Raw genomic sequence first — 23,145 nt, forward strand, 5'->3', positions numbered from 1 at the left:
ACCCCCTAAATTTTAATACAAAATTATATCCACTGTAAGTACAGGTTATAAAGACAAAAGCACAGAGGGTCAGAATTGCTCCTGTTTTATTTTAAATATTCACTAGTGTCAGAAAACTACTCTGTAATTAAAAAAAAAATCTAAATGCTCTTTTATTTTCTTTTTGCCTTATACTAATCAGAACTTTTAGTTCTAGACCATCACTATTAATAAAAAACAAAGCCATCCACATAGTTTTAACTAAGATAGGTAAACATTTAGGCATAATCTCAATTCAATTACAGAATTAATGTTCTAAATTCAGTATGGAATAGCAGTCCACGGTTCACCAGTGGTGATGCTGGGAGGAATGGATGGGCCACTATTTTTTTGTTGTTGTTTTCTTATCCATTTGGATTTGTTACACTACAAATTTTAAATAAAATGTAAATCTTCAATGGAGAAAAAGAAAAAACATGTTTTGAGGAAAAAAAACCCACCTAAAAGCTATTATTTAAAGACTTCATTATTTTAAGATCTGGCCAACATTTTTGTTTCCTGATAAGTAACCTATAAACTACATGTATAAACACTAATCTTCAAGATATCTTTTAATATGACATTTAAAGTTTTTATATGCTGTGTCCAAATTACAACACAATTTTATTAAAAATAACTTGATGAAGGACATAAAAAATAATCACTACTGAAGAGGTTGTAAGAAGCAAAATCAATGAAACACAAAGCTCAACAGCTTGCACAAGCACGTTCTTCTAGGTGACTTTCTGGAATTAAGAGACTAAAGAGACATACTCAAGTGCGATGCATGAACCTTGAATGGTCTCTGGATTTAAAAAACAAAATAAAAACAAGTCCTCCCCAACACACAAATAGCTACAAAAGACATTTTTTCTGACAACCAGGGAAACTTAAATATGTTGATATTATTGAAAATTTATTTAGAGCAACAGTTGGCAACTTACTTTGAATTGGCTCAGGCACCAAAAAAAGTATACATACAAAGTACATGTCGCAAACTTTTTGAAAATGGTCAATCTGGATAGGAAATATAAATGAGAACCTCAGTTTCCCTATTTAACTCCTTTATTTGAAAAAAATTTTATTTAGTTTGTAACTTATCTGACTTTATGAAATTATTACAGCTAGACAAAAAAATACTGGCAGAAAGCTGTTTTTATGTTTGTTAGATGTTGCCAACAAGGCAACTTTATAGTTTTAGAAAGTGGTCTATTCACCATCACAAAATTGGCCAAAGAATAAAAGCAACTGAGTAAATAAAAATTTCAGATTTATGACTAACTTAAAAAAATGCAAGAAACTCCCCCCTACTTATATGGGCAACAGCACAGAGAAATCCCATATACTGTAAACAAAATTCTCACACTTTTGTTTTCCATACTCTTTTCAAAGAGGAAGTGAGTCTAACATTTTGATCTTATGAGGAGACACAATTCAAGTAAATCTAAAACCAGTTTCAGTATTTAGACAACTGCCAAATATCTTGGTACCAATAGTAATAAAACCATACAACATTTTCTTACAAACTGCACACTTGAAAACTTGCTGACTTGAGGCCAAACTTATTTAAGACAGCAACAATTTCCTCTTCAGGTTTACAAGTGGAACTAAACCTCATTGTTAAGAGATACTCATATTTTAGAGGCAAAAAATAACAATATCAGGGAGACATATCAAGAAAATTCATCAAACTCGAATGTTTCCTGAAAAACACCCCCCATCCCAAACTCAAATAGCCCTGTGGAAAGCTAAAAGTAAACATGTTAGACTCTAAGAAAAATAAACAGTTGGTTAAGTAAGTCATCAACATTTGACATTCCAATCTTGAAAGCGTCCATAGAAAATCTCATTCCACTCCTATGTGAAGGGCAAATGTCATTCTTTTTGCCCAGGTGAAAGCAGGGAAAGAACTGTTCCTATCTAATCTATTTATGTTTTGGCTCTTCCCCTAGCCTCTCGCCCTTTGGAAAGCCATGTCCTTAACTTGTTCCCTTTAGTCTTCTCCTCAGTTCAAAAACTGTTTTGATATGAGATAATTTAGTAGAACAATACTTAACATTTACATGTAACTTTACAATGTATAAAGTCTTAATTTCATTTCATTCAAGAGATAAGACTTGTCCTAGAGTTCATATGTAACATTCTATTACAGCCCGAGACAGCCTTGCTTGATTTTTACCCTCAGTTATTTCTCCATACACCTGCATCTTTCCCACAACCACTCTCGCCTGGCTCTTTTAGGCCATATGCTAAGGGTTCAGAGTCCACTATATCAGTGCTTAACATTAAAAGGGACTCCGCCTCAAGTCAAACTTATCCCAAAATGCCTTCATTTACTTTCCTCCAAATAGAAACTGCCTGTCTCTATTTTGAAACCTATTTCTCTTTAGGGTGTTTACTTTTATACAAAAGTTCCCTTCATTCTAGCTTCAAAAGCACCCACATCCAGACTGCTGTCATTCCGTATAGGACAGCGATATGAATTCCTTAAAGTTTCCGTCTTTAACCCTCCAGAATCTCATCTTTAAGAATTTCTCTCTTAAATTCTCTTCATGCTAATCTACGCAATTTACAATTGTTTCAGAAAACGAAACTAATTAAAAAACTCATGTTTCAACAGACTTTTTTTTTTTTTTTTTTTTTTTTGCGGTACACGGGCCTCTCACTGTTGTGGCCTCTCCCGTTGCGGAGCACAGGCTCCGGATGCACAGGCTCAGCGGCCACGGCTCACGGGCCCAGCCGCTCCGCAGCATGTGGGATCTTCCCGGACCGGGGCACGAACCTGTGTCCCCTGCATCGGCAGGCGGACTCTCAACCACTGCACCACCAGGGAAGCCCTCAACAAACTTTTATTAATAAGCAAACTGACAAATCTACAGTGTTAGTGGGAATTTTCTGTTTTTAACAGAAAAAGCTGAAATGGCTTCAAAAGCCGAGACAGTCTCCCTAGTTTGGTGAGGAGGACACTGGATTAGAAATCAGGACATCCTTACTGGACTGTCAATATTATGACATAGTATGAGTGTGTTTCATAATTGTAATCATTGTTGCTTTTGTTGTGGTTATCCATTTACAATGCTTGGTGTCAATTTATCTCTTGTAAAAATAAAATACAGTGTGCGTGTGTGTGTGTGTGGGGGGGGGGAACAAACCTCATGGGAATAGCAAACCCAAAAACTGCAATAGATACACAAAAAAGAAACCAGGACATCCAGAGTCCTAGGAAATCCTACCTATGCCACTTAGAAGAGTAAAACTCAGTATTTCCAAATAAGGGAGTTTGACTTAGAGATAAAGATCTTTCTCTCTCCCTGATATTTTATTACCCCTTTCTTTCCCTTCCATTTAAAAACATCAAAAGATTGAAATGATTACTTTGATGCTTTAAGGTTTCTTATTTGTAGTTATCCTAAAAAGATCTTAAGGACAAGCAACGCATCTAGAAGAAATCAAAGTAGTTAAGCAATCAATCCTTTACAAAACAAAAAAACAAAAAAAGACATACAGGAAAAATATATGGACCTTGTAGCTATCATTAAAGACCTGACAACCTAACATTATTTAAGATTTACAAGTAAGGGGGAATCACTCAACCAGTTCACTTTGCTCATAAAATTAATAGCTTATCATTGTGCTGCTACAGAAAAACATTCAAGTGAAAAGAAGGTGGGGGTTAGGAGGATCTTCTAACATGGTGTTATGGCATAGAACACTGAAATTTACATTGAGAATCACAAGTAGACTGTATCTTATGACAAAACTATCACCTATAGATACTTTCTGTATCAGTGAAGGATGAGCAAGTTTATCTTATTAGCTTCTGTTTGTGACAACTGGCTATGGTGTAAGTGTGTTAATTTTGAATGAATGAGAATAAGCATCTGAAAAAAACCTGGTCTGTCCGGAAGTATAACATCAAGTTTGAAATGGTTCCTGAAAAATGCAAATTCAGGAGACAGGCTTGGGACTTAGACCCTCTTAAGAGTTCAAAGTCTGGTTCCACCACTTTGTACTTGTGTGACCTGTTTTGCAGTGTGCACATCTAAGTGTCAGTGAACAGAAAGAACTCCATCCACGGTTTTGCTTTCTGCAGTGAAGTGACCTGTGGTCAACCGTGGCCTGAAAATATTAAGTGAACAATTCTTAAGTTTTAGATTGTGCACCATCCTGAGGAGCATGATGAAATCTCATACTGTCCCTTTGTCTAGCATATCCCACATTAGTCACTCAGCAGCCATCTTGCTTATAAGATTGTCCTGGTACTGCAGTGCTTATGTGTCTGAGTAACCCTTATTTTACTTAATAATGGCCCTGAAGTGCAAGAATAGTGATGCTGGCAATTTGGATATGACAAAGAGAAGCCTTTTCCTTTAAGTGAAAAGGTTAAAAGTTCTCCATTTAATAAGGAAAGAAAAAAATCGTATGCTGACTGAGGTCGCTAAGATTTATAGTAAGAACAAATCTTCCATGAAATTGTGGAAGAGGAAAAAGAAATTCATCCAAGTTTTGCTGTCCCACCTCAAAATGCAGGTTACAGCTACGGTATGTGATTATCTGCTTAGTTAAGATGGAAGAGGCATTACATTTGTACGAGGTATTTTGAGAGAAATCACATTCATGTAGCTTTCATTCAATATACTGTTATAACTGTTCTATTTATTAATGTTGTTACTCTCTTACTGTACCTAACTCATAAACTTTATCATAGTTATGTACTTATAGGTAAAAAGTACAGTACATATAGGGTTCAGTACTATCCGCACTTTCAGGCATCCATGGTGGGGAGGGGACTTGGAACATATCCCCCATGTAAAAGTGGGGGACCACTGTACAGTTTTCATTCACAGCAGTTTGCAATACTCTCCATTAGAATATAATAACCAGAAGGGCAGGGTTCCTAGGTGTTATGCCCAGAGTCACATTCTCAGTATCTATTCCTATGCTTGGCATATAGTATATGCTCTACATTTACTGAATGAAAACAGCCCTTCTAGGTGACTGTTTTTCCTTTTTCATAATGAAAATGTTATTTAAGTAATTAACTTCCTCTGTTACTTTTTTTGTGTGTGTGTGGTATGCGGGCCTCTCACTGTTGTGGCCTCTCCCGTTGCAGAGCACAGGCTCCGGACGTGCAGGCTCAGCGGCCATGGCTCACGGGCCCAGCCACTCCGCGGCATGTGGGATCTTCCCGGACTGGGGCACGAACCCGTGTCCCCTGCATCGGCAGGCGGTCTCTCAACCACTGCGCCACCAGGGAAGCCCTGTAGGTTACTTCTTATCTGCTACTTTGCAGCACAAATATTACACGTAACCAATTTTTGCTTGGTGCTCTATAATTTAACCGGTGCCATTTAGGTTACTGACATGTAACTTATCTTTGACAAAAGTATAGGTAATATTCAATGTCCTATGTGCCAGTGGGGAAACTTTTAGTTTCAATTAGTAAATGGCTGACAAATGCACTTAGAAATAAAAAGATTTCTTAACCACAAATTTAACAATTATTATTTGTAATGACCATGATACCTCTGGAAGTTCAGTGATTTTGGAATGCATTCTTTTTTTTTTTTTTTTCTGGTACGCGGGCCTCTCACTGTTGTGGCCTCTCCCATTGCAGAGCACAGGCTCCAGACGCGCAGGCTCAGTGGCCATGGCTCACGGGCCTAGCTGCTCCGTGGCATGTGGGATGTGGGATCTTCCCGGACCGGGGCACGAACCCGTGTCCCCTGCATCGGCAGGCAGACTCTCAACCACTGTGCCACCAGGGAAGCCCTGGAATGCATTCTTGTTCAACAGTTCTATACCTCAAGATTTTAAAAGTTATCGGATGAAAGAAGTCCAAGGTAATAAAAACACAGAACAAACAGGCTTTTTATCAAAATCTTCAACCTTTTAGTGTGATATTTACTAAATGTTTCAGTTTAATAAAATGTATAAAAAAAGAAATGTAGAACATACCCATTTTCTTGTAGTACTCTTCCCAAGCCTTGGTATAATCAACCTGTCCAGCTGGAGCTGGATTCTGCTGATCTCCTTATTTAAGAAAAACATAAAAAATTATGATTAAGGTTTTTAAAAAGCAATTTTGGCCCTTTCCTTCTGTTTTTTGTGTAGAGGAGTTGGGAGTAGCCTGTCATGGAGAATGAGGGTAGGAGAGAAGTGCTGTGTGATAGTGGCATCCTTGCTGGTGCCAAAGACACAGGACTCTGGGAGTACAGAGATAGTGTACAGAGAAGATGGTCTATTTATTTAGAAGAGTAGTTACATTGAGCATATAAGTAAATTCATTGGTCAAATAAAACACACTGACGATACCAGGTCTTTCACCATTTATAAGCATGGAAAGTGGGAAAAGCTAGAAAGAAGAACTTTGAAACCCTGGAATGGAATTGCAGGTGATATGAATGTACAGTTTTAAAAATACATACACATATGGATATTTATGTATTTTTTATATGTATGTAGGTATACATGTACGTAAATTCATTTCCTAGCTCTGTACACTGAAAGGAGCTAGTAGCAGTAACACCTCAGCAGCAATGAACACAACTGTTAAGTTTCTAAATATCATCATCTACTAAAAGAAATCAGGGATCATTGGAAAAATGGCTGATTCAAGGGCTGGAGCTCAAAAAGCACAATATAAGCATCTTATTGTGCAAGAAGGTAGGGAAGTGCTTAAAGAATGACAGGCATGTCAAAAGGATACAGGAGCCATCTTGAAGCTACTCCTGACTGGCCAAATCTAGGACAATCTGGTTAAGTTAAAAATATAACTTACTGAATAAAACAGGAATCCATACTGACATAGAGAAATAAACAGAAAGAAAAAGGAAACCTCTTCCATAGTAAAATACCACCTAATAAATGCAGAATGAATGACAAAAGGAGAAATTATCATATTTGAATCAGGCACCTATTATCAATGAAGGCTAAGGCCTTCACTAAGGAACAGAATCCTAAGAAAGTTTAGCTTAGAAATCCTAGCAAGTTTTCTAAGGAAGTTTAGCTGTGGTACATGTTTTGATCAGAAAGGTAGTTTTCTCTTTGCTCTAGTAGTTTTATAATTTGTACTAGTTCTTTGTTTCTGCTATCATTTGTTTTTAAAAAAATGTTAAGATTATAAATCACGTCTAATCAAACTGAATTGTAAAACTTCTACTGTATCTTTATTTTAAGGAAAAATGAGAATAAATTTATCCTCTTTGTCCTGCCCCCCTCCAAAAAAAGAAAAGAATAGTGGTATAATCTCAGTATAACTCTCCAGACAGTATTAATTTCGAAGAGAAAAATGGTGATTTTATGGTATAGAATCTTGGCAGACATCAACATAACTAAGTGACCATGGTTACCACCTCTGGGGATAAAACAGGTCCACATTATACGACCCCTACCGTAATGCACTAAGAGAAAAGCATTCATTTCTGACGTATTCTTGCCATAATGTAAGCAGGAACCCTGACTGTGACCTCATCTTCATAAGAAAAGGTTGAAGGGACCTAGGTTGATCCCTAAACATCTCACAAAACAAAAGGTCTGTACTCTTTTGAAAGAAAAAGACAGGAATTATTCTTGATTGATGAGAAGCTGTTGGAACAATTGGTGAAATCTCAGTAACGGCTATGCCTTGGGATAGTAAGATGTATCAACGTTGATTAAGGAGTGCTCTGTGATGGTTATTTTTGGAGAAATACAGGAAGGAGTATTTAAGGGTAATGGGGCATTATGTCTACAGCCTGGTCTTAATGGTTCTGAAAAAGACTAATGATAATGGATATGAACACATGTGATAGGGTAATGGATCAAATGGGGAAGATAAACATCAACAGCTAGATTATCTGGATGTTCTTGGTAATGTATCTTACAACTTTTATGAAAGTTTGCAGTTATTTCAAAGTAACTTGTTTTTAAAAAGCAAAGGCTGCTTACTGAAGCTGTAACTAAATAATATTATAAATTTGGGGGTAATACACCGATGCACTTTATATATAATTCCAAACACAGGTTTTCACTTCCACATAGAAAATAAATTCTTTAATTACCATAGTTACCTTGTCCATTGGTCTGGGTTGTAGTTGGTGCACCGGCAGGAGCTGCAGGTGGTGGCTGTGCTTGTTGTTGATAATAGTGAGCATAATAAGCAGCCCAAGCTGCTGAATTTGGATCTGTTCCTGTTTTAGCTAGAATAAACACAAGTTCTATATTTGTATCTAAAGCCCGTATCAATCAATCACACACACACCTCTCTAGCAAATATAGACCCCCAAATTAACTGGACATTAAAAAACAGTAAGTGGACACTTTCAAATTCTTCTATTATTTTTACTGTCATCATTAGCTTTTATTATAGAAAACTTAGTCTCAGAGATTAAGTAACTTTCCTAGTTCCTAGAAAACTAGTGACTGGCAGAGTTGGGATACGAATAAAGATCTTTTGGTTCCAAATCCAATGCTTTGTCTCAAACCATCCTGTGCCCTTCTTTTTCTAAACCAGTTTTGCCTCAAGCACAACAGTTTTATGTGGCAGATGACTAAAGGAAAGGAATTCCAGGGACTAACCTGTACAAGAAAGAATTATTTTACAACTATGAACTCTGTCCTATCTTGTTTTCAATAAAGAGACAACTTAAAGACCTTGGAAAAAGAAACAGATTCGCCATATTTCATCTCATCATATTTCAGTGATTATCCTAAAAGATAAACTTGATGTCACTGCCCTATTTGAAATTCTTCATTTATTTCCTGGAGTCTTTAGGGACTATTAAAGCTTTTAAGTACAGAATATCATTCAACATATTTAACAAGATATTTGGATACCCTCGCTTATACTTTCCCTTCCAGCCTCCTCTCCCTGCTGTCAATATTTTTCCAATACTCAAGTTCCGCCACAGTAAATTGGTTGTACTTTTCAAAAGTCATCATGCTCATATTTGGGCGTTTCACCATGTTATGTTTCCTCTGCACTTGACTGTCCCTCACTCATCCTTCATAAAAATCAACTGATGCATTAAAAGTTTGAGACTTCTCAGTCAGAAACAGAAATCCTCTTACTGATTCTGTCTTTTATACTGGGTGTATCATATGATACTACAGGTATATCTTTGTTAGTTTATATCCTGAAAAAAGATGTAATTTCCTTAACCAGATTCTATATCTATATGTAATCTATTTAGCCTTCATCCCAAATGGGCAGCAATTCTCAGCTGCCTAATAAAACAAAGGTTAGTGATGTTTGAGAAAAAAAGGGTAAAGATTCCCAGAGTGATCCAATGTCTAAGGTGATACAATTATAAGGCATTATGCCACTCTCCATAAGTTTCTAAATTAATACCTGTGTCCCAATATATAGTATCATTACCTGTATAGTAATTAATACAAATATGTCACAGCATGTCTAGATAGAGAAACTGAGATAAAACAGACTTTTAGGAATTGATACTTACACTCTTAAAATGTGTAGACCATATATGAAAACCAGTTTCTTAATTACATATAACTAATATGTACTGAGAACTTACTAAATTCATTCATTATTATACTCATTCATTTACTTATCATTTTATAGATAAGAAAACAGATTTAGAGAGGTTCAAAACTTGCTTACTATCCCGTAATTAGTAAGTTATGACTAGGACTCATTCAAGTCTGTTTCACTCTAAGTATGTGACTACTACATAAATCTTTAAACAACCCAGTAATTTTTTTATAGAAACAGATTTTAATTCAGAGAATACAGACTTTACTGTCAATATAGGGCCACATTTAAATACCAGGATGTTTAATACAAAGTAATGAAACAATTTCATTTTGGTTTTTACATATAAGCAATATCTAACCCTAGCTGTTATTTTTTGGCAAAACGGGTTATTTCTTTCCCAAAGGCGTTGCTGAAAGCCACATTCATTAACCAATTCTTTCATTGATGACTTCACCACTACCCCAAGTGGGAAAATGAGACTGTGAAACAGAGACCAGTTCTTATTACCATCATTTCTCTCAATCATACTACCTACCCAAACAGAGCATCCAAATAGGTGCAATCCTGCAGATCCAAGTTACCCAATATAAATCTGCCCCTTAATTTTCTCAGTCTCTTCAGTGGTGGGATTCTTCTGCTTAATAACACCATACCAATTAGCTTACAAGAGGGAAAGAAAAATCCTTCCATTCTTTAAACACTATTATACAATAAATTATATTTGACCCTTCTTAAGTCCTTCTAGCACAGTATTGCTAACATTTTAAGTACGCATTTCTACAGAATGTAAATTCATTGCTGCATACTCAGGCCTTAGTGCACACAGTTTAGTTTCTTGAATGTGTGGGAGTTATGGTTATTTGGTAACTGTCATGTTGTATCCATGTTCCAAAGAGCATACCTCCTATGAAATTAAGGTATGTTATAATACAGGGCCACCCTTAACTCCAGAAATGTTTAATAAAATTCACTAAAACAATTTCATTTAAATTATTTTAGTTTTAAAAAAAATAAGTATAGGGCTTCCCTGGTGGCACAGTGGTTGAGAGTCTGCCTGCCAATGCAGGGGACGCGGGTTTGTGCCCCGGTCCGGGAAGATCCCGCATGCCAAGGAGCAGCTAGGCCGCTGAGCCTGCGAGTCCGGAGCCTGCGCTCCGCAACGTGAGAGGCCACAACAGTGAGAGGCCCGCGTACCACACACACAAAAAAAACAAAAACTAAAAAATAAGTATACTAGTGTGAAAAGGACCTTCCTTGAAACTACTCCAGTGAAAGAGGCCTAAGAGGTATGTAGTAGGTGAAGGAAAAAAAAGGATCATTTATAAAAGTTACTGGTTTCAATGAATGCTCTTTGACCGTGATGGAAAGAAAACGACAGGGTGGGAAAAGATTCATGGATAGAATAAAATGTAACAGATACAAATCACATCTGAACAGAGAGAATATTTAACTAAATTAATTTGAGAGTTCCAACATGCAGGTATTTAATACAGGCCTGCTTTTTACTAATGTGAAGTTATATCAGGAATACTAAAATAGGCAACTTATATATCTTATTTGAGAATTTGGAAGTTTAATGCCCAAGGATTAAACACTCCAACTGACTCTCACACAATTTTATAAATAAATGTACACTATTCTTTCATGGATAATGTCACAATTAACATACAATACATCTGATGACACTAGCATCTAAAACCTAAGACACTGTACTTCTTCCTATACTTTTGGCTTTTAGCATTGTTATACTTTCTACTTTCTCTTCTAAAGTAGAGAAAACCAAATGCAGGTAGAGAAAGACCTACGAAAACAGACCATATTCACAACAGTCTTATACACTGTAGTAGAACCAGAACCTAACACTTCTGCTGAAGGAGTGAAACAAGTGCAGAAAATGCACACAATGTAGAATCAACACTAGAAAATGTATAACTATAACAGGAGTGGCAAACAAAAACACAGATTACACCCAAATGATAAGCATCTTTTACCTGGATCTGGAGGGGCCTGTTGCTGCCAATGTGGATATGCATTTCCCCACCCCTGGGGAGCATAAGGGGCTGGAGGACCACTGAAAACACAGAAATCAATTTTAAAATAGTTTCCCAAAATCTAGAATCTTTGAGGAAAAACCTAGAACCAAACTTAAAACTTACTGAGGAGCAGGGCCAGGTGGTCCCGGATTATAAGGTGCAGGGTTATATGGTCCCATTGGAGTTCCAGGCCCAGGGGGCCCAGGAGGCCCATGGGGGCCTGGGACACCATGGGGCCCATGGGGTACAGGTGGCCCTAAAGGATTTACTGGGCCCTGCAAAAAAGCAAAAGACAAACAAAAATCAGAAAGACAGTAATGGTTAAACATTTCAAAGGCCAAATAACCTTCTATTTCTACCCTTTTACCTAACCACAAGCAATCTAAAATTTATGATTTTCCTTCATTTCTTCACTCATGTTGCAAAACTTCTGAACTCTTACCATATTAATGAGGCATGTAAAATTAATTAAAATCAACAGCATTAGCAAAGAACTGAAACATTAACTTTACCTTCTATTCTTTTCAGGCTATTCCCTTTTCCATTATTTCCCTTTCCTTGCACAATTTTTACTTTTACTAGCCCTTTATCATCTTAATCATGGAAGCTTATCAAATATCAAGTTCTTACCTCTAGCTCTTCTTTCTCTGCATCTACTCTACATCTATTCACTTAATATTGTAATCAGAGAACCATGCTGACAATACAGTCCTCAAATTGCTTAGGTCTCATATCGTGAACTGGCTATTGAATACTTCCCCAATAATGTAACAAGTTCTCACTCAACAAACCAGTCCTTCTCACAGCCTTCCTGTCACTGAGCCCCATTTCAATAAATAATTTATTTCCTCCCTTATCCTTTATCATAATTTTCTGAATACCATGAAGATTCCCTTTTTAACTGATTTAGCAAATCAGGATATTTCGTATCCATTTCATGCCACATCGTAATTAATAATGCTTAGTTCTTCTTTGATAATCCAACTTGTAAGGACCACTAGATTTAACTGTTCTAAAATAAAATATTCCTTTCATGCAGTTAATACTCACCATGTGACAACTTGGACAAAAATGCTTAATCTATATATGGTTATCAATTTTCTCACTACAATAAAGCCAAACTTCAAGACTTTCATAATAACCTGTCTCTTTAAGTCTCAAACTGCTGTCATTATCCCTCACTTCAATTATACATAACCTTTCCTTTCCAAATAGTAAAAAAAAAAAAAAAAAAAAAGGATTACTGAAAAAAGGTAGCAACATTTTTACAGGGCTTTGTGCCAGGCACTCTTTTAAGTGATAAACACACATACTTCAAACATTTAATCCCTGTAACCCTAAAAGGTAGGTATGATTATCATCACTTTCAGATGAAAAAGAGGCAAAGAAGAGTGTAAATATCTTCCCCCAAGGTCACACAGTCAGTAAATGATCCAGAGTATTCTGAATCCAAATAGCCTGACTCAAGAGTCCAAGTTCTTCTTAAGAGCTTCTCTTGAACAACGTATCTAGTCTGTCCATCAATCCAGAAGCAATGCTGATCCATGCATAATGATAGCAAAATCCAAAACGAAGATGCACTATTCATTTTTCTGGCATCAATTCCTGCCATTACTGAGTCCAACAATTATTTTCTTCATTTTTTTGAACAATTATACTTATTCTCCATACCACAGAACTTATGTTTGTGTATATTTTTATAAAGTATTCTTTTTAAAAAAATAAATCTATCTATCTAACTATCCTACCTACCTACATACCTATCTATCTATCTTGGTTGCGTTGGGTCTTCGTTGCTACACGAGGGCTTTCTCTAGCTGCCGTGAGCAGGGGCTACTCTTCATTGTGGTATGCAGGCTCCTCATTGCGGCGGTTTCTCTTGTTGCGGAGCATGGGCTCTAGGCGTAGGGGCTTCAGTAGTTGTGGCATGTGGGCTCAGTAGTTATGGCTCACAGGCTCTAGAGAGCAGACTCAGTAGTTGTGGCACACGGGCTTAGTTGCTCTGCGGCACGTGGGATCCTCCCGGACCAGGGATCAAACCCATGTCCCCTGCATTGGCAGGTGGATTCTTAACCACTGAGCCACCAGGGAAGTCCCTATAACGTATTCTGAAGTGTCTTTTGTACATCTATTTTTGTTTTTCCAAGCAGAGAGAAACACCCCATTCACAGCATGGCAAACATCAAGAAGAACTTTCCTAAGATACTCTAATTATTATTAATAATTTAAGATGCTCCTTCACGTTAATTCTTCATAGTAAAATAAAAGAAACACAGTAAAGCACTATTTCCTCACTATTTCCAAATTTGATCATGCATCAGAATCACCTGGAACATCCTTCCAAAATTAGATGCTGGGTCCTATTGCAGACAATCTGAATCAGAACTGTGTATGTTATATGTGTCAAGGTGTAAAGCACCCAAGCGGTCGACATTTTAAAACTCCCCAGACAACTGTCAGCCAGTCTAAGAATTAGGATTTATAGATTTCTACTTTACTGAGGGGGGAGGCATCGGATTCACCTTTGCTTCACCAAAGTTGGATAAGCAAGCCCTTAATAAATAGTGACTTCCTGTTAACTGTCTCCTTCAGGTATATTCCACAATCTTCCACCAGCCCTAATACCATAACTCAAGTAATGCTATCCTCTTATTTACCCACCCTCAAGTACAAGGTTCTGAACACCTGTAACTGTGTATTAACTGGGTTATTTTCATTGCTGGAAAATCTCTTCTATATTGTATGTTTCTATTATGTAACCAGACCTATAATTTTAGAGTAGAAATTAACATTTTTCTGTACAGCACTTACAGGAACATATGAATTAATGTCTTATTTAACTAACAGGATCTGTGGTATCAATTGGAAGTTTATCTTTTTTTTTTTTTTTTTTTTGCGCGGTACGCGGGTCTCTCACTGCTGCGGCCCCTCCCGTTGTGGAGCACAGGCTCCGGATGCGCAGGCCCAGCGGCCATGGCTCACAGGCCCAGCCGCTACGCGGCACGCGGGATCCTCCTGGACCAGGGCACGAACCCATGTCCCCCACACCGGCAGGCAGACTCTCAACCACTGCGCCACCAGGGAAGCCCCTGTTGGAAGTTTAAAGCATACTCACACCAATCTTTTCTTCTATGAGTTGCCGAGCATAGTCTATTTGCTGTGGAGTGCCACGAATTGTAAATAACTTCATATTAGGATCTGCATTAGGTGGAGGATTTCTCTGAAGTTCTATTCTTGCACCAGACTGTTGGCTTATGCTTTTTATGGTTTCACCTCCTAAAATCAAAGCACAGTAATTTCTCTAAAGATTCAAAGGATACAAGAGGAGCTATTCAAAACAAACTGGTCACAATTAAGAAGGAAGATATGAACAGTATCCCATTTACCAATATTCTCCTAGGAGTTTCCATTTATTCTACACTTTAAATCAAATTATATGAAGCATTTCAAACATTTAAGTTTTAAGACATAACTTAGTATGTCTGCACCCAACCTTAAAATGAATTATAACATCAAAATATTTGCTTCAAAGAAATTGCTTTTCTAAGCAATGTATATATAAACTAACACAATGATTTAAAAATTCAAAAATTTAAAAACATGTCAGGAAACAGCAAAATAAACAAAAACACTAACCACTTTCTGGGTCAGAAGAAAAATTTCTTACACTGATAATTATACTGTTGGTTCCCTTCTCTAGAAGCCAACGTGATTCAAATCCTACTCTTGATTTAAGTACATATAAAGCCCTTCATTTAGGCTTTAGGTGTTACTATCAGCATAAGAACACTTTTCTACTAAAACACAGTCAGAAAAAAATTATTGCTACTCATTTACAACAGCAACAGAACCGTTAAATTATTAACCACACATTAATAGTTTTAAATACATTGCCTTTTCCTATTATTAATCCAGTTTTCCCAGTCGGTACAATGAAATTAAATTCCTGTAGTCCACCAGGTGGTCCCATGTTCCAGTTGCCTTGACCTCTACCTCTTCCTCGACCACCAGGTCCAGGTCCACCAGGATTACCAGCCTAAAAGAGGGGAAAGACAAAGTCAGAAATATGCTCTTCTTTCCACAGTAAAATTATTACACATCTATTTCCCTTAACTTTCATTTTCCTAAATGAGAAGTTTAGAGAAGTTGGGACACAACTTGGCCCAAATAATCAAGAAATGTCCACCACCATTTATTCCTTTTATGCCGTGGTGAATAAAGCAGTGCACTTATGTAGCTGACATCCTGCTCCAAAATGTTTACCTTAAAGCAATTTAAACTTTCTAGCTATTAATAAAGTATCACCAAACAGATTCGGATAAAAAAAATATGGAGGGGGACTTTCACATTTAATGAAGGAAAAGTATTTTTTAAATGAAAACAAAACAATGAAAATTTAACATTCTATCAAACCTGAACACTTCGAAGAAGGTCTGTAATAATTTCTGCAGCATGTTGACATCGGTCTGGAGGTCCTGTTATTTGTGCTATTCTATCTGGTGTCGTTCCGTCATCTTTAAACAAAGGAACAAACTGGATTAATTTAGCATTAAGTTAATCAGTGTCAAAAGTAACTGCCACCAACGTTTAGAAAATAAATATATGTACTCACCTGGCTTAAACTGAATTCGAACACCAGCATCATTTTGTATTTTTTTAATCATCTCTCCATTTCTTCCTATTACGATGCCAACAGCAAATCTTGGAATGGGGACCTTACGCAGAGAGGACTAAGAATTAGGAAAGCCATTTCCTGAAAAATTAATCTGCCCCAAACCATAGAAGTACTATATTTATATCAAAGAGGATGGCAAGATACAAAGTACACATTCTGTATTCTAAGATAGAAAGTGGGGGGGAAAGACAGTACAATGTTAAGAGAAGGCTATGTAAAACAAAACAGGAAAAACCTTATTTTATTTATGGACTAGCATTCAACCAGTTCTAAACTGGTATTTTTACTTACATCTATTCCTTCATTTCCTCCTATTCTTGACCCATACTCATTTCGAACTTCTCTGAAGCCACCTTGATCACGAATTAATTCTAACACCATTTCCTTGGCTTGCTGAAGTAGAAAAAATTACCCAATTTAGGAATCGTGTCTCAAAACACTGTAATTATTCATGCATGTGTTCCCCCTCTGCCATCCACCCCAAATCCCTCTTTGTAAAATATAAACTTAAGTTTACTTGAACTTTGTATGGGTCCCCTGTAATCCTAAGAGGTTTGTCAGCACCAGTGTTCTGAGGTCCATCTTGGATCATAACCATTTTAACTCCAGCCCGTTCCTGTTAATCACAGAAATCAGATGTATTAACAAAAGGGGAGAGGAAGAAAACAGGCTTCAAAACAGACAAAAAGTAATCATTTTACAAACACAGTAATACCTGAAGTTGTTTAATAGTCTCTCCCCCCTTTCCAATGACTAATCCTGCTTTGCTAGCTGGAATCATGATTTCTTGAACCGCATTTCCTGGCCCATCACCATGGTGGAAGCCAGGGGCTGGTCTTCCTTTTTCAACAATCTGGTCCAGTAACCGTTTTGCTGATCTGTTAACAAATTAATAGCCAATACAAAATAATATAATCAGGTACTCCTCCCATCCCAATTGAGGATAAGGTGGCCTAAAACTAAATTTTAACAATTAAAAGAAAATGCCATGAGTGTCAAAGACTGAAACCACACAATAAATTTTCTAGGTATCAATATAATCAATATTTTTGAGAGTAGTCCAAAATTTCCGAGAAGACACACCCTACTTCTAAAGTTATCTCAGAATAAAGCTCATTCTTCCAAAAATTAAACAATGTGTTTACTTTTTAAACCTTTACTTTGGTTACTCACATGTTAAAATTTATTTGTTCATTCAACAAATACTTAAGAAATGTCAACTATATGCCAGGTACTATTCTAGGTAATGGGGTTACAGCAGTGAAATAAAAAGACAAGGTCCTTGCTGGCATGGCTTAACTTCATTAAATAAGTAAAAATAGCAGGTTAAAGAAACAACATATCATTTGTTAAGTGCTATAAAGAAAACCAAAACAAGATAAGGAGGACAGGTTGTGTGTATGTATGTGAAGGGATGCTATTTTATGCAAAATAGATGAATGAACAATTCCCTGGCAGTCCAGTGGTTAAGACTCTGCGCTTCCACTGAAGCAGACTCAAGTTCGAAAAAAAAAAAAAAAAAAAAAAAAGAAAGAAAGATGAATGACCTTACTGATAAGGAGACATGTGAACCAAGACCTGAAGGAAGTAGAGGAGTGACTGTGAAAATATCTGGGGAAAAACGTTCCAGGGAGAAGAAACAGAAAGTGCAAAGGACTCTAATGAGAAGCACGCTTGGTGTGCTGAAAAAATAGAAAAGAGGCTAAATGGGGCTAGAACAGAGTGAGTTGGAAGAATGGTAAAATATGAAGTGAGAAAGGTGGCAGGTAAGCCAAGCCATAATAACGACACCGACTTCTACTCTAAATGGGAAAGCATTAGAGGATCTTTGAGCAAAGTAGTGATATGAATTGATTCATATTTTAAAAGGATCAATATGGCTATACTATAATTAGACAAGGCTAAAAAGAATGGAGACACATTGTGGTAATATAGGCAACTGGTGTCATAGATAAGGTGACAGTATAGAAGGTGGCAAGAAGAGGCTGAATTCCAAATAACTGGGAAGGAAAAAATGCTTATCGATAAATGAGACTTTAGAGAAAGATAAAGTATTAAAACAGAGTTTTCATACACTAAAATGAGATGAACTAGATTGAGTAAAAGAAAAAGCATGGGCTGGAAAACAATGATTCTGTTTTTAACAATTTGAAGTTTAACATTTAAAGCTGTCTAGTAGACATTCAATTGGACAGTATACTAAGGAAACAGCTGGATATGAATCTGGAATTTAGGGAAAGAAATCAAGGCTGAAGATTCAAGCAGAGCTACCAACTTTTACGGAGTTTTTTTGGTAAAAGAGAGCAGAGAATTAGAAATGTGGGGTTTAGGGATGGTTTTCTGTTTAGAGGGATTTTCAAGCATGTTTATATGCTGTTAGAAATTTTCTAAGGGGAAAAGGAATAGCGCAGGAGAAAGTCAGTTCAATTGCAGGGACAATATCCTTCAGTAGGAAGGAAGGGCTGGAACATGATTTTTGTACTTACTGGACAGACTCAGGGGTTCCAGTTAACATACAAGACCTTTCTGGAAGGCCACCACTGTCTACAATTAAAAACAAACAAAAATCTTAGGCCAAGAAAACGTTAACAGCATCATTTTCACTAGCAACTTTAAAAATGCTAGTTTTCTTGTCACTTTGAAAATAATAGCAAGAGAATAACATTACCAGGAGCTATCTGTATTTTGCATCCAGATTCCTGTTGTATGCGTGAGATCTGTTCACCTCCTCTGCCAATTACTAGTAAGAAAAAAGAAAATTATTTGCTGAAAGATTTTAAAGTATGTTTTGATTATGTTTTTTCATAGCTTTCAAAAAATTAGATTACTTACTAAATCCAACCATCCCATCTGGAACTTTGTATTCTTCTGTCATTACAGACCTGCTAAGAAATAACAGAAACCAACATTTTCCTTCAAAGAAAGATAATTTGTTTACAAATAAAAGGTAAACATAAAAATGGGAATCTAATGGCTCCTAATAGCTTAAACTAGATTTCCAGGCACATACTTAAAATACTCAAAAGTCAAAATATGGGGCCTGAGTAGTTAAACCCAGTATCTTAATCAAGGTCATACACATCAAGTGAGGAAGGTATCGTGGATGGAACAGTCTGAAGGCACGAACAAAAAGGAGTTGGGGTGCAGTTCAGGAGATATCATTTTAACAGTTATTTTAATTCAGCTTAGTTCTTCTAAAGTGTGGCTAGTTCCACCCATCCTTTCAAATTACAAACGTATCTCACTCAAGAAAACAGATCATTTGCTATCACCTATTTGCGTCAAGGGAAATGAACTATATATACCAAAAAAAAAAAAAAAAAAAAAAAAAAGCAGACACATATTCACTATATACTAACTTGGCTGTGTTTCACATACAGTTCAACTAAAACTTGCAAAATGCTCTTTGAAAAGCTTTTATTTGACTATACCTTTGCTGCTGATGCATCGGTGGTAACTGTGTTCCGAAAGCTACCAAAAAATTAAAGTGAGAATTTAATTTAATTGACATATATTTAACAATATAATCATTTTAAGCAATTCTAAAATCTTTCCCTGACACACAGACAACACCCTGAAGAGCACAAAATTTTATGCAGAATACTTAACACTGAGAGTGGGCAAGAAACTCAGTGAAATGGCAGACATTATTGGCAATAGCACAGAAAAAAAACTGTCCTTTTTCAAGCAGCATAAGCAAAGATTAAGAAATGGAGCTATAACCCCTATGTTCATAGCAGCACTACTGACAATAGCCAAGACATGGAAATGACCGAAACGTCCACTGACAGATGAATGGATAAAGATGTGGTACGTATATACAATGGAATACTACTCAGCCATAAAAAGGAATGAAATAATGCCATTTGCAACAACATGGATGCAACTAGATATCCACACTAAGTCAGAAAGAGAAAGACAAATATATCACTTATATGTGGAATCTAAAATTTGACACAAATGATTCTACCTATGAAACAGAAACAGACTAGTGGACAGAGAACAGACTTATGGTGGTGGGGGGTGGTGCTGGGCTGGGGGAGGGATGGAGTGGGAGGCTGGGGTTAGCAGATGTAAGCTAATATGTACAGAATGGATAAACAATGAGTTCTTACTACATAGCACAAAGAACTACATTCAATATCCAATGATAAACCATAATGAAATATATAACAACTGTACTTCAAAAACAGAGCTATAAAATAAACTGAACATGTAAAATGACTTAGCAACTAAATCTTAAATTATATTGATACATGGCCATAATTGAAGTGGGAGATAGGAGGTATATTTTTACAAATAAAGTCATACAAAAAGATAATTTATGGCCTTCAACTAACTTCAAAGATACCCAACAAAACATTGGAACAAAGCCCTAATATTAAAATCCACAGTTAGTTTAACTTTTAACCCAATTTAAAATAAATACTTACAGTCATTTTGAGGAGCAACTTTCTTAGCATCTGGCTGATCTGCAAAATTAAGAGTCTTTTAATTTTTTGCCAGTAAGTACAAACATAAGACTTAGCTCCCCCATGCCCAATCAAGAATACCAATATAAACATTTACTGAAATAGCTGAGGGTATGGTTTATCATTTGAACCAAAACTGCCAAAACTCAACCCGAACACTTAGTGATCAAAAGAAAACGGCATTTCTTTCATTCTCTTCATGTTTAAAAGATGCACAGACATTAAAAAAAATTCTTTTTTACTGAATCAAATCACTGACCTTAATGTATGTTAAGCACTTTAGAATGATACAAGACAAAGTATTTAGTCCGTTACTTAGCAAAACATCACATGCTAAAGTCTAATGATGCTTCCCACTGTAGGAACTGAAGATTGGAAGGAAAAAAACCTATCAAAATGTGAAAATTTGACATATCAAAAGTTGAGTGTATCTGACAGTGAACACAAAGCTATACAAAGTAAGTAAAAAATCACATTACAAGGCAATCTCAATCTAAACTGTTCTACTGTTCCTAACCAAACATTTCACAGCATAAACTTCAAAAGAAACTCAAACAACTACATGACTTCATCTTTATCTACATCCTTTACACACATGAATACAATGCGTACCTTAGAATAGGCAACCTACAGCTCAAAGTACTACGTTCTCCTCCCCCCTTCAAACTTAAATGATTAAACATCAGAATGTTGTGCAACAAAAATTCAGACACATAATCCAAGAAATATTTGTGTCCATTTAAGAATCCACTGGTTTATTTCACGTTTACATACTGAACACAGGTAATAAATAAAAATTCCTGCCTTTAAAAGGAGAGGGCATTCCCTCCCAGTGTGTTGTACTGCTCGGACTTGTCCAAGAGCCATCTACACATAAAATAAAAAGAATACATTACATACAACATCTGAAGCATCATTAGCTCATTTTTTTTGTATATTAAAACCTCACTATAAATGTGAAAGACACTTAAATAAAAGGAAACCAAGTACTCCTGGTCAAAAGCTACAAATACATTCTATACGCTCATTCAGAATCCTCCTTTAAAAAAAAAAAGGGCAAAAAGAAAATGTATCGAAATTCATACATCAAATCTAAAACAAAAAAAATATGTGCAGACTTCTAAGTTCAGAAGGTTCAACAATTATGTTTTTAAAAAATACAAGGCACTGTTTATCTACTGTTTTAAGCCACATTTTGAGTTAAACCTGAAACACAAAACAAGGTACTAAAACAAACAAAAAATGGTATAACCTGCAACACACTAAAGTAGCAAACTATAGCAACTTCAACCTTTAAAGTGAAATCTGAAATAACAAAGTAATGAGAATACAGCATCTCAGATTAATTCATGTATGATGAGAAAAACCCATGAAATGTTTCCTAAACATTTTGTATTTTTGTTTTCTTCAGTACATTAACAAGTCGTCTGTGCAAACTATCAATCTGGCACAATCCTAAAAGAGGGAAAATGATGTTCTCTAGTAAGACAAAACTGGCTGGTTAACTCAAATTTTACCTACCTTGTCTAGGTCTCTTTCCCCCCCTCTCCTTTTGAGTCCAATATAACCCTTACAATTTTAGGAACCTTATGATAAAAGCAATGTTTCAAAAAAAGAACATTTGAAAAATACTGAAAATCACTTCAACTAAACTCTGTGTAAAACAATTTAAAATATTTATGGCTATAACTTACCTCCATCTTCCAAAGGTCTTTTCTGTCCCCCATAACCATAGTCATTTGAATTCAGTGATGTACCAGCATCACCTCCAATTTTTGCTGCAATCTTAAAAAACAAAAAACACACCGTTATTAAAGATAGCATCATAACTACATTATTTCCTAATATATGCTAAGTATCTATCACCTAAGAAAATTAATTTGATAGACAAATTAAAATTACAGTTCAATTTATTACTATCATTAATAACTTCGGAGAGTTAACAAATAATCATCATCTGGAATTGCTTCTGATATATCTCTATAAGAACAAAGAAGTAATCAATTAAGAATCTTTAGAAGACTGACCAAATAACTTTGAGGAAAATATGGATCCTAATTCTATCTTCTCCATGTCTCTCTCCCATGACTCTCTATGTGTTGGTATAGGGAGAATGCGAACATGCTAAGGCTGTGCTGTCTAATAAGGTAAAATGCTAGCCACATTTGGTTACTGAGTATTTCATGTCTAGTCCAAATTGAGATGTACTTCAAGTGTAAAATGCATACCAGATAGCGAAACCTTGGAACAAATATAAAGAATGTAAAGTGTCTCAAAAATTTTTATATTGAACACGTTAAAATGGTAATATTTTAGATATGTTGGGTTAAACAAAACATGTAACTTGCATTATACTTCTATTGGACAATCTTTTTTTTTTTTTTGGCTATACGCGGGCCTCTCACTGCTGTGGCCTCTCCCGTTGCGGAGCCTGGGCTCCGGACGCACAGGCTCAGCGGCCATGGCTCA

General features: G+C 36.2%; 1 protein-coding gene across 5 annotated transcripts in view; it reads right to left on the reverse strand.

The window, feature by feature from the left end:
- The window catches only part of FUBP1 (far upstream element binding protein 1), a gene marked incomplete at its 3' end in the record, with an annotated part of 34,346 nt that overhangs the window by 5,444 nt on the left and 5,757 nt on the right, over positions 1-23,145 (reverse strand). Inside the window, exons 2-19 of one of the 5 annotated variants that reach the window (XM_079726226.1) lie at positions 22,371-22,461; positions 21,481-21,543; positions 20,638-20,676; positions 19,636-19,675; positions 19,037-19,086; positions 18,873-18,944; positions 18,691-18,748; positions 16,920-17,082; positions 16,722-16,820; positions 16,496-16,597; positions 16,142-16,244; positions 15,943-16,043; positions 15,424-15,565; positions 14,645-14,805; positions 11,653-11,804; positions 11,488-11,567; positions 8,070-8,198; positions 5,977-6,051 (exon numbers count right to left, since the gene is read on the reverse strand). In XM_079726226.1, the coding sequence (XP_079582352.1) occupies positions 5,977-6,051; positions 8,070-8,198; positions 11,488-11,567; positions 11,653-11,804; positions 14,645-14,805; positions 15,424-15,565; positions 15,943-16,043; positions 16,142-16,244; positions 16,496-16,597; positions 16,722-16,820; positions 16,920-17,082; positions 18,691-18,748; positions 18,873-18,944; positions 19,037-19,086; positions 19,636-19,675; positions 20,638-20,676; positions 21,481-21,543; positions 22,371-22,461 (1,720 nt within the window). Of the gene's footprint in view, positions 1-5,976; positions 6,052-8,060; positions 8,199-11,487; positions 11,568-11,652; positions 11,805-14,644; positions 14,806-15,423; positions 15,566-15,942; positions 16,044-16,141; positions 16,245-16,495; positions 16,598-16,721; positions 16,821-16,919; positions 17,083-18,690; positions 18,749-18,872; positions 18,945-19,036; positions 19,090-19,635; positions 19,676-20,637; positions 20,677-21,480; positions 21,544-22,370; positions 22,462-23,145 lie in introns of all 5 variants that reach the window. The other 4 variants (XM_079726227.1, XM_079726229.1, XM_079726230.1 and 1 more) reach the window with 4 other exon arrangements.

The sequence above is a fragment of the Hyperoodon ampullatus genome (genome assembly GCF_949752795.1).
Source record: "Hyperoodon ampullatus genome assembly, chromosome: 2".
Classification (NCBI taxonomy): Eukaryota; Metazoa; Chordata; class Mammalia; order Artiodactyla; family Ziphiidae; genus Hyperoodon; species Hyperoodon ampullatus.